Source organism: Vicia villosa, unplaced genomic scaffold, assembly GCF_029867415.1.
Source record: "Vicia villosa cultivar HV-30 ecotype Madison, WI unplaced genomic scaffold, Vvil1.0 ctg.001235F_1_1_3, whole genome shotgun sequence".
Classification (NCBI taxonomy): domain Eukaryota; kingdom Viridiplantae; phylum Streptophyta; class Magnoliopsida; order Fabales; family Fabaceae; genus Vicia; species Vicia villosa.
Genome location: NW_026705544.1, coordinates 155,860 through 168,317, shown reverse-complemented (window position 1 = coordinate 168,317; position 12,458 = coordinate 155,860). Strand labels below are relative to the sequence as shown.

Sequence of the window (12,458 nt, the reverse complement as noted above, 5' to 3'; positions counted from 1 at the left end):
ATGCAGTTGAGCTTCTCAAAATAAATGAGAGCGGTGTATGTATATGCAATATGTATGAATGAGGTATGTTAGTTGAATGATGCATGATTGTTAGTTACGTTAATCGAAATATGTTAGTAATTCTGAAAAGAAAGATAACACCTTTAATTGTTTGTCGATGATGTTTTGGAAGATATCACTGTCGAGGGACTAACGTGATAAACCCAATTGAAGAACGGTTTAAAAATCTTGTGTGCCTGAAAAAGCTCCTAGAAAGGATGGAATACGCTTTAAAGAAGACTACCTGAAAAGGTTGAAAGATGTCTTAAAGAAGACTACCTGAAGAGGTTCTTGAGAGGGATGACGAATTGTTTTTTTTTTAAAGGGACTACCTGAAAAGGTGCTTAGGACAAGAATGTCTCGAAGAAGGCTATCTGAAAAGGTGCTTAGAAAAGTAATGTCTTCAAGAAGACTACCTGAAAAGGAACTTAGAAAGAAGGGAACGTCTTGAAAAAGACTACCTGAAAAGGAACTTAGAAAAGTAGCGTCTTGAAGAAGACTACCTGAAAAGGTATTTAGAAAAAGAATGTCTTGAAGAAGACTACCTCAAAAGGTACTTAGAAAAAGAATATCCCGAAGAAGACTACCTGAAAAGGTACTTAGAGAAGGAATGTCTTGAAGAAGATTACCTGAAAAGGGACTTAGAAAAAGGAATGTCTTGAAGAAGACTACCTGAAAAGGTACTTAGAAAAAGAATGTCCTGAAGAAGACTACCTGAAAAGGTACTTAGAGAAGGAAACGTCTTGAAAAAGACTTCCTGAAAAGGAACTTTAGAAAAAGGGATGTCTTAAAGAAGACTACCTGAAAAGGTACTTAGAAAAAAGAATTTCTTGAAGAAGACTACCTAAAAAGGTACTTAGAAATGACGATGATTGTCTTAGAGAAGACCCCCAGAAGGTTTTTTAGAAAAGAATGTCTTGAAGAAGACTACCTAAAAAGGTTCTTTGAAAAGAATGTCTTGAAGAAGACTACCTAAAAAGGTTCTTGGAAAAGAATGTCTTAAAAAAGACTACCTGAAGATACTCCTGAAAAGGATGACAATTTGTCTTGAATAAGACTGCTTGAGGAAACTCCTAGAAAGGATCGTGATATTTGTCTTAAAGAAGACCACCTAGAAAAGGTTACGGTGTAATGTATCAACCCATGTATGTAATGCATGAGTTGTATGTATTTGTAGGATGCTCCAATGGTAGGTTATTGATAACCAAAGCGTATATAGTTCGCTGGAGTTGCAGGTTTGCTTGATAGGATGGGGTGTGATGCTAGCGCGATTTCCCAATACCTGTTTTGTTTGAACTTTGAAGATCGTAGTCAGGAGAAAGATTGATTCGAGGTTGTAAAGTGTGAAGACGCCTTTTCCTTTGTTGTGTGTCTTGCCCCAGTTTGATTTTTTTAGAAATACTCCACGCCTTTAACCTTTAGAGGTTCTCCACACCTTTAACCTTTGAATTGTTTACCTTATGGATTTGATATCCAATGCCCAAATGATTAGTGGAAAAGATGCCTATGAGGGGAGTGCCCTAGGAAATAACCTTGTCGTATGCCTTGACATCTGGATTGAAGTGGTACGCCCTTGATCTCCAAGATATGGAGGGTTATACATAGTGTTCTATCCTTTGAATTTGAATTCTTCCCATGTTTGACATGCCCCTGTTTGAGATTGTTTCGAGATGTGACCCAGGTCGATTGAACCTTAGGAAGAATGCCCCTAGTAAATAGGATCTTTGATTGTATGCCCCTGCGATCCTTGAAAGTTTGCCCCTGTTAAGGGGAACCCCCTAGATGTGATTCCCCCCATTCCAGAGTCTTTATTAGAAAGATCGCCTTTGATTAAACCAATTTTGAGGTCTCCTTGATGCTAAGTGTATACTTGTAGATGACGTTGTATCCTTTGAGAAGTAACTCCAACGCAATGTGTATGCAAGTTTTGAAATCGAAGTCCGTTATGAATTAGGACGGGATGATTTAGAAATGAATGCTTGAAGAAGCACAATGGTTTAGAAATAGTTTTTAACAAACTTAGGAGTCAGTATAACAAATCCTGCGTAATATGCTTTCATAGTTAACCTTGCCTCAATTAGGACTTTTGAATGTTGTAACTTGGCCTGGTTCACAGTTTTAAGAAACAATGGATATAAGGCTCAAAGTTTATTTACCCCACCCCTTTCTCCTTGATGTTCTCCAAATCCTAAAAGTTCGCTTAATCCAATGGATGTGCTTTATTTGCAAGAGAACCACTTTGGTTTTGATGTTGAGCAGAAGCCCTAGTAGAGATCCAAGCCCTGATGAAAAATGTTGTAAAGATCCAAGCGTTTATGAGAAGCTTCGATGATTTAGCAGTCACAAGATTATCCTTTGTATTTCTCCCTTATTTTTGCATGAACCAACCCTTTTGAGTTTGATCCATCGGGATGCCCTAAATTTTTCCTAAGTCATTTTTGTTTTTTTTTTTTATGAAATTTTCCGTTTTGACTTAGCGGGCACTTTTTTTCTTTTGAATACTCCTTTTGAGATTGATCCTTGGATATTGAATGTTGTGACTGCCATGTCGATTTTGATTTGTAAGCTTCGCCTTTGATACTTCCTCGATCTTGAATGATGTAATGAGGAAGAAGATTGTTGTGAATGTTATCTCCATTACTTCCTCAATCTTTGATGAATGCGAGGAAGAAAATATGCTTGAACCTTTGCTTTGCTTGATCCTTTGCTTGGATTGAGTGATTCTCTTGACAGCCAAAATACACCATTGAATTAATTGAAATCTACCCTGCCCCTGGTTGAAATCAAGGTTTATTTAAAAAGTAGAAGAAAACTCCGACTTCTGGCTCGAGGGGGTGACGAGGGATTAACATCCTTATATTTCCACTGTTTGGGAATGGAAACAATGCCTGTACATCCTCGGCTCGGTCTTACCTTGAAAGCATATATTTAGCTGGACTTAGTTTTTGTATTCGTCATTCTCCCTCAAGTTTGTTAATAACCCTAAAAATAGAAGTGTGTGACTGGAAAGTCATGGTAGTGAGTGAATGAATTGACTCCAAAACCTGCATGGTTGTCCCATTAGAATTACTAATCCGAAGGTACAACTTTTATCTTGAGTAACACTTAGCGGTCGTAAGGGTTGAAATTGTGAGCACGGTAAACACCTATTGATCCTAGGGATAATCTCCTTTGTAGATCCACTGACCTTGTTTCACTCCTTAGATTCTTAAACTTGTAGAAATGAGGGCAACCTCGAATTTTCTTTGGACATGTCAAACCTGGCGGGAATAAATCGTTAGCGGTGGGTTTTCGTCGTATCGGAACTTCATGAGTTTCCTTTGACTGAACCTCTTTTGCTTTTCCTAAGGATAGTATCACCTATGACCCCTTTTTCTTGGTGTGGGGCTGACATATGTCGAATTCCCTCCATCGTAGTTGTGCCTCTTTGTTCAGGATATTGCCCCAGTTGGACTAATCCTTGCTTGATGACAACCTTCATTGTATTCATAATCCTGTTATGACAAGGCATGGACATGCGGCTGGCATGGAGAAAGGCATCTTTTTTTTCTTTAGCAAGACTAAGATCTTTTATTCTCCTTGCTCCGTAGTCTACGATCCTTTGATTTTTTGGGAGTTTCGGGAAACCGGCTAGCATGGTTGGTATGGATGCGGGCGAAGATAGAAATGCAAATGTGAATGTATGAATGCATGAAAATGCAAATGCACGCGTAAGCGAGAGACTCCTTATATTGTAACTCCGTGTATGCAATGCAGACGTGTAACATATGATCCTAGGGATAGCCTTAGAGGCGACATTAGACCCTCTTGGAATCTTTACAGGGTAAATATTATGACACGCTAAGGGAAATCCCTTGGATTCGAGAGTATGTAGGAGGTAGCGGCTGGTGACCGTTCAAGACAGTCACCAAGTCTCATGGCCATCGAGAGGCCAATCAACGTGTACCAATGAATTTGTCCCTCGTGGGAAAGTTCTCTATGCGGAACACACCCTATCTAAGGACGATATGGACGAAGAGAAATCCCTACAGGCTAGGGATGTGATGTGTAAATGGAGATCCAAACCCTACAAGTTAGAGGGTGCGCGGGAATGAGCATGGAGTGACCGTTCAGGACAGTCACTAGATTTCATAGCCATCGAGAGGCCAATCGAACGCATGCTAGTGAAGTTGTCCTTCGGGGAAGGACGCGTCATTGTGAAAACACGTAGATGTAACAGAAAATCCCTATATGCTAGGGAGTGCGTGGGTGTAGGCACGAGATGACCGTTCGAGACAGTCACTAGATCGCATGGCCATCGAGAGGCCAATTGACGTGCGTTAATAGAAATGTCCTTCGTGGGAAGGACACGCAGTTGTAAGAATACAAGGATATAAAAATAAAATCCCCACAGGCTAGGGGATGCATAGATGGTGATGTCCTTCGTGGGAAAGACATGATCTTTAGAAATTAGAGTCCCTACAGGCTAGGGACCACGTGGGGATACCTGCAAAATCGAAACACATGGATATTCGAAGTATATAAATTGCAAACATATGAAGAGAACAGCAGCATAAAAGTCCTAGGTTCATAGGTTCGACGTAGCGGCTCTAGGGAGCCTACCCTTTTTTTGGGAGTGTTCTAGAAGGTCTCATGGGGTCGTTCGTAGCCTCCGAGACTTTTTCGTCTCTTCGGATTTTGGAACAACTCATTTTATCCATGAGGTTCGAATTTTTGGGGTAGGTTCCCGGAGAGATCAGCTAAGTATCCAGTCCAGCCCTCCACAAAGTCAAGCTTCGTTTCGGACCTTTCCGAATACCTAACCCACTCCGAGTGGAGTTATCAGTGAGACTCGTATGGCGATTCATGTCCCCTTTTGGTCTCAAAGTTAACCCCCACACTTAAGGTTTTAACACTACATAATATATCCAGCAGTATATAAAAATATAATAGTCAATAAAAAATATAAATATATTCACATAAGTGATCAGATATAAACATATCCTGAATAATTAAATATTTTTTAAATAAAAATAAATTAATAAACAAATTTAAAAAAAAATAAAAAATAAAAAATAATTACAAACCCTGAAAAAGGCGCGTTAGCCAAACCCTAAAAAGTTGCCAAACCTAAACCCTGCCAAAGCCTAAAGCCTATAGGAGCATAGTAATTCACCGTTATAGTTATCCCCAGCAGAGTCGCCAGCTGTAGCAACCTGCCTAAAAATTAAGCTTTTAGAGTCGCCACCTATTCTGAAGGGCGAATAGGAAACCCTACGTAGATACGAGATTCGGGGTAAGATACTATATTCAAATCGAGGGAAGGTGTTAGGCACCCTCAACCCTTTCCTAAAGGCTAACACTTAAAGATAAAGGTTTACGGCAAAACATAAAGAAAGATGACAGACAGTAAAATAGGGTTAGAGGCTAATTATTTGAACATGATTAGGGTTTGAAGGAAGGGGACTCGCCTTGTTGCCAAGTGCCTACGTATCTCCTTAGGGAGAATCAGAGTCAACGTAGTTCGGGGGACGGGTTGTACGCCCTTAAGGTTTGAAATTTGATTTGAAGGTTTGAAGGCTTTGAATAGCCTGTCGTAGTTTGAATAAGGATGAAAATCCGTAGTTTGATTTGAAGTGTTTTGAATGTTTTAGATTTGGGAAGTGTTTTTGGATTTGGGCGTACAACCCTGATTTGGCACAATTAACCGCAATGATCAATAGGTTTGATCACCATAGTTAAGAGATTAGTAAAGGATTGCTGGCAATTCTAATCGATTGATTCGATTATCACTTTTAGCGAATTGATGTATTTTAATTATTAATTTATTAATTTATCGTTACCCCTCATAACCGATAGTTTCGATTACAAATAATAACGAACTGATAAGGGGAAATATGCTAATCATCCTAACCAATAAGATGGTTAAAACCATTTAGCAAAATAAATTTATTTGAATTTTAATTTAGAGGATTTGATTAGTTAAATTAATCGATTATTAACCATCGCGACCAATAGATTTAGTCGGAACGAATAATAAATTAAATCCTAATATCTTTGATACTTTGGGCAAATGGGATGGAGCAAACCCTAATATCTTAATAGACTTTTCTAGGGCTTTTGTGATTTTTATAATTAAGATTAAATAGATTAAATCGATAGGATCGAAATAATCGGGAGGAAATCCTAAACATATCCACTAACCCTAATTGAATTTTACTATTAATTATTTTAAAATTAAATCATATATACATACATATAATAGTTAAGAGTAATTACATGATTATATGAATAATATTTAAATAAACCTGGGCGTATTATCCTGTGTGGTGCATTTTTTGAGTGAGCATGGTGAGCCTTCAGTCGTGGACGTTAGATCTGGATCATTGGAGATCCTGTGGCTGATGGCTGGAGGCGCAACGTAAGCCTTACTCCAGTTAGTACACCGGATCTGAAGGCAAGGCTTGGCAAATGAAATAATTAAAACAAATGCAGAACACTGGGGATCGAACCCAGGTTCTTGGGGAAAAGCAACTGCTACGCTAGCCACCTGCGCCATGTGTATTAGTTGATTCTATAATAAATCGAAAATTATATAAACGAAATCAAGTTTTACTTTTTCCAGCACCAACAGCCGCGCCCCCCATTGTCTTTCTTCCTCCTTCATTTTTTCTGCAAAAAGCGTAGAACACCCATACCCTGCAAGAATCCAAACCAACCAACATGCTCGATAAATCGCGAAGAAGACATAACTCACCCCGAAATCATTCTCTGAGTGCATCGGTACCACCATCTTCGTCCAATTCAACCTGTAATGAGGGATCCCAATTTAAAGCTCCAAAACCTATCAATGGTGAATGAGGATTTTTGCACTAAAACCTCAAACAAACAATCCAGAAGCAACATACACACGTATATGAATACAAATATATAATTAAAACAAGTTTATGCTACACGAATCATAGCAATCGGAACCGGAAAATCTCGAGCAAACCGTGACCAGTCTCGCCGTGACTCTTGATGCTGCGGCCTTTGAGGATCACCGAGAAACCTTCTATCATGTGCCAGAAACGTGTTTTGATCACCAGGACTCCTTGAACTGACCTTTAATAATGAATTCGATTTTCTTTTTTTGGCCTGAGTTTTCACGGTTTTTTTGAGTTCCAAAATATGGTTCTTCAGCCAATTTTTAGCGGCCAATCCTCTCCTTCCAGCATCCTCTCTCTTTTTTTATATTAATCTATTTTAGTTAGTTTTTTTTGTTTTTTTAACCTAATGGGCCTACCAAGACTAAACCTATTAATCCTAGAGATAATCCTATAATAATAATTAGTGATAATAATATTTACTAATAATACTAACTAATGTTAATTACTAATAATGATAATAATAATAATATAAACTAATGATAATTAATAAAACCTAAAAATAAAAACCTAATAAAAACAATAATAATATTAATAAAAGCTAATTAAAAAATCCTAATATTAACAACAATTAACAATGTTAACTACAAATAGTTAGTCATGTTAAAATAAATAATAATCAAAATATTAGTAAAACCCTGAAATACCCCCAAAAATGATAAAACCCTTGTGTTAATTGTGCCCAAGCGCTTGGGTCCCAAAATACCAATTATCCACACCTCTATTCCAATTTATAGGAGAATGCTGCTTTGAATAGTCCCTTGAACCTTGAATTATTGAGGATGAAATGCGGAGGGCAAATTTTGGGGTATGACACTTTCCACTACAAGAACTTTTTATTTGTCCACTGACTTCTAAATTAAAACTCATTTAAAAAATTAAACACATACATCATACTCTCTTTTATAGAATTATTAAGTAGAGTTGATTGTTGCAAACTCAAGAGTCTTTTTTCCATCATGAGAACTCCTAAAGTAGTTGTCCATATAATCCTGCCACAAGACATCTCTATAACCAGCAAATCCATCTTTCTTCACCAATTCTGGAAATGGGCCAATCCTCTCAGTAAACATAGGAAGACTGAACATTGGAACTGATACTCTTGATTGTGTGGAAGTTGTCAGTACTCTATGTTCAGCACTTTTATATTTTCCATTGCTAAGTACCTTCAAGTAAAATACAAAAGGATTATTAGTTATGATGCAAAGTACATTAGTACAATTTTAAGATTTTAACTATGTCGTATTTTTTGATTTAAAGATATATCAAACCTCTAAAGCATCACCAACATTGATGACTAAAGCTTCCTGGATTGGAGGAATTTCAAGCCACACTTCTTTTTCATCATTACTCTCATCTTCTGATTTAACATGCAATCCACCAATTCCATCTTGAAGAAGAATTGTGATAGTTCCGGAGTCTGAGTGACGCACTGTACCGGCGGTGAGTTCTGGATATGGACATGCTGGATAGTAGTTCATGTTAACCATCTTCGTACCAATAAGACTCTCCATTTTTGAATCATCTAGTTTCACTCCAAGTTTATCAATTAATATTTTTAATAAGTCTCTCGCTATCTTGGATGATAACTTCAAATATTCAAGTGCAACTTCCCTGCAAATTGAGAGAAATAAATAATTCAACAAAACCTATAATGTCTAATATGTATGCTAAATTAGATTCGACTTACTTGCATATATTAGGCCAATGTTGAAGAGCATCTTCATCACAACTATAAACCATATTGATATAATCTTTCCATTCCAACACTTTTTCTAACTCAGGTACAAAGCTAGTTTTATATCTCGTATTACTCGCACTATTGCGGTAAATAACTTTCTCCTCTGGTGGCAAGTTGAAGAAAGAGTGTGCTGAATCTTTAAGTGATTCCAACAACTCGGGAGGAACACAATGATTCACTACTTGAAAGAATCCAAGTGTCTCAGCAGCTCTAACAATTTCATCCACCACTTTTTCATGTTCTGGCCCATTGAGTTTTGATAAATCAATAGGTTGAATTTCACATGGTTTTGAGTTTAGTTTGTTGATTCTGTTGTTTATGGGTTGTATGTATATTTTTGGAACCTCTGATAAACCTGAGTCAACTAAACCTTTGATCCCATTTCCATCTTTTACAACAAAGTTGTACAATGAATCTGAGGAGTTGGAAATTTGTGCCATGAAAGTGTGCAATTTTTTATGCTTGGATTAAGAGGAAATTGTTGTGAAAGAAGGAAACTTATTAACGAATGTAACATGAGTGATATGCTTTTATAAGTCTTTGTAAGTGAAAAATAATACACATAAGGAGTTCAGCCGCGGTTAAAAAGTAAGAAAAAAACGGTTTAAAAATATATTGACATAAGGACTAATACGACTTGATTAAATTTAGCAAAAAATTAAATAGATACTATTTTTTATTTATGAATTTATTTGACCTCTCCAATTTTTGTGAGGAACTAAAATACTAAAATAGTTCTTTACCTTAAAATAAAAGAACAAAGCACAAAAAGTAAAAGAAAATTACACAAAATTCAAACACAAAAATTTGTATTGATAATATCAAAAAATGATATATTTGTAAAGACTAATCACATAATTAAACCTTAAGTAATTAATCTTTCAAAATAAAAAATATTCATTTGAATTTTTCATAGTAGCTATCATTCTTCGTACCTTTCTATGTCTCGATACTATCTCATCTTCTCTTCACCTGTAAAAGAATTAGATTTTCTTTCTCCCCAAATTACTATGGCCAAATTTACGACATCCTCATCCACTCTCATTTTCCAATATTATTTTTTGTTTTTGTTTGTTGCACCATTCTCATTCCCCAATATTGTTTTTTGATTCTGTTTGTTGCACCATTCTTATTTCCCAATATTATTTTTTTGTTTTTGTTTGTTTCACCATTCTCATTTACCAATATTATTTTTTATTTTTTTTTGTTGCACCATTCCCCAATATTGTTTTTTATTTTTGTTTGTTGCACCATTCTTATTTCTCAATATTATTTTTTTGTTTTTGTTTGTTTCACCAATCTCATTTTCCAATATTATTTTTTATTTTTGTTTGTAGGACCATTCTCATTTACCAATATTATTTTTTGTTTTTGTTTGTAGGACCATTCTCATTTACCAATATTATTTTTTGTTCTTGTTTGTTGCACCATTCTCATTCCCCAATATTGTTTTTTGTTTTTGTTTGTTGCACCATTCTTATTTCCCAATATTATTTTTTTGTTTTTGTTTGTTTCACCATTCTCATTTTCTAATATTATTTTTTATTTTTGTTTGTAGGACCATTCTCATTTACCAATATTACTTTTTGTTTTTGTTTGTAGGACCATTCTCATTTACCAATATTACTTTTTGTTTTTGTTTGTTGCACCATTCTCATTCCCCAATATTGTTTTTTGTTTTTGATTGTTGCACCATTCTCATTCCCCAATATTGTATTTGTTTTTGTTTGTTGCACCATTCTTATTTCCCAATATAATTTTTTTGTTTTTGTTTATTTCACCATTCTCATTTTCCAATATTATTTTTTATTTTTGTTTGTAGGACCATTCTCATTTACCAATATTATTTTTTGTTTTTGTTTGTTGCACCATTCTCATTCCCCAGTATTATTTTTTGTTTTTGTTTGTTGCACCATTCTTATTTCCCAATATTATTTTTTTTGTTTTGTTTGTTTCACCATTCTCATTTTCCAATATTATTTTTTATTTTTGTTTGTAGGACCATTCTCATTTACCAATATTATATTTTGTTTTTGTTTGTAGGAACATTCTCATTTCCCAATATTATTTTTTTATTTTTGTTTGTTTCACTATTCTCATTTTCCAATATTATTTTTTGTTTTTGTTTCTTGCACCATTCTCATTCCCCAATATTGTTTTTTGTTTTTGTTTGTTGCACCATTCTTATTTCTCAATATAATTTTTTTGTTTTTGTTTGTTTCACCATTCTCATTTTCCAAAATTATTTTTTATTATTGTTTGTAGGACCATTCTTATTTACCAATATTATTTTTTATTTTTGTTTGTAGGACCATTCTCATTTACCAAAATTGTTTTTTGTTTTTGTTTTTTGCACCGTCTGCCTTAACAACTATATTTTTTTGTCTTAAGAATCCAATGTATATGGCCATAAATGACATAACTCATGTGCCCCTTCTTGAAATAATCTACATATGAAAGTCAAAAAAATCAATATTGTTGACTGCAGTCAATACTTTTATAATAACATTTGTTAAATATTAATTTATAATGGTTAGATTAATAACATTGATATTTAGCAAAATAGTTAGATTTGTAAAATACTGCAACATGATAAGAACATAATTATTGATAATATTAGTAATAATAATAAGAAATGACTATTTGTTTAGGATTTATTAAACTTCAAAATAATATTTTAATTTAACCTAATATTGGGTGACAATCTTAGAATGTTAAGCCCACTGATAGATACACCCTCTTAGATTTTTTCCCAGACCCAAATAAATAAACTCACCCTCATTTTATATTACTAAGCCCAATTATATACATACTTGTTTTTAAATACACCTCTCTATTTAACAACTTAAATATGCATCTCATAAGCAACAATTATTTTGAATATTTGAAGCAAATCATAATTCTTTTAAATATGCACCCTACAAATTTAATTTAAATGCACAGAGGAAAGGAAAATAAATTGTTGATGCTCGAGGCGGTCAAATTTGGTGTATGACATGTAGCATTGCATTCTTTGTGACATTGCATAATTTTTGATTGCGTGATGTTTGACAATTCGTGAATAAGTGAGATTTAATTGAGGAATGTGACTGAATTATGTGATGATGTTGTGAGTAGATGATGATGTGCAGGTGTGAGTAAATATGTGAAGTATGAGGATACACATGCGTTAGTATATGTATAATTAATGATGCCTATTGTATAACTACTATATTTCTCCCTTATTTCTTCTATAATGACTATGAATTACTCACCCTTTCAGTTTGAATGTTACCTCCACGTGGGTAACGCGCAAGTAATCAAGAATAGTTCGTTGGTGTTTGGAGGATAGTTTCATGAAATCTTTTAGCGCTTTATTTGGAATAAAAATGGTCTTGCTCTCTTACGTAACTAATTGGAACAATGTCATTCTTTTAATTGTTTTAAGATCTGAACTATTTGTTGTGGTATTTAAGATGTTTTGAAATATGAATTCCACTATGAGAATTTGAATTACAATTGTTGTCATTGAAGAAGTATTTTGTTTTGACAATTTGAAAACCCGTGTTACAGAGCAGGACGTTTTATTATGAAGTTTTTATCAAGGTGACACTCTAGTTTGTGAATCGTGTTAATTTAATTATTATAATTTATGCGAATTATATATGTGAGTTTAGATGGGTGTTACAACCTCCCCCTTATCTAAAAATCCAAGACGGGCGTTCATTTGAATACTCCAGCTTTCGTAGTTAGACGTTGTTAGTCGTGGTAGTGGCATTTCACTCATCACGTTC

The 12,458-nt window shown here is 34.8% G+C and overlaps 1 protein-coding gene across 1 annotated transcript; it reads right to left on the bottom strand.

Moving 5' to 3' along the window:
* Window positions 1-7,843: 7,843 nt before the first annotated feature.
* On the bottom strand, window positions 7,844-9,198 carry LOC131634125 (scopoletin 8-hydroxylase-like). Its single transcript, XM_058904787.1, has 3 exons — window positions 8,635-9,198; window positions 8,216-8,558; window positions 7,844-8,110 (listed from the first exon to the last, which is right to left on the bottom strand). Exons 1-3 carry the CDS (start codon window positions 9,123-9,125, stop codon window positions 7,859-7,861), a joined length of 1,086 nt encoding a protein of 361 aa, XP_058760770.1. The 5' UTR covers window positions 9,126-9,198; the 3' UTR covers window positions 7,844-7,858.
* Window positions 9,199-12,458: the final 3,260 nt, after the last annotated feature.

What these genes read in the sequence shown, in the direction of transcription:
- LOC131634125 (XM_058904787.1), bottom strand. Translation starts at nt 9,125, where the DNA reads ATGGCACAAATTTCCAACTCCTCAGATTCATTGTACAACTTTGTTGTA. An exon ending in CATTGGCCTAATATATGCAA is followed by an intron (nt 8,559 to 8,634) that starts GTAAGTCGAATC and finishes CTCAATTTGCAG; the next exon opens with GGAAGTTGCACTTGAATATT. An exon ending in ATGTTGGTGATGCTTTAGAG is followed by an intron (nt 8,111 to 8,215) that starts GTTTGATATATC and finishes TTTTACTTGAAG; the next exon opens with GTACTTAGCAATGGAAAATA.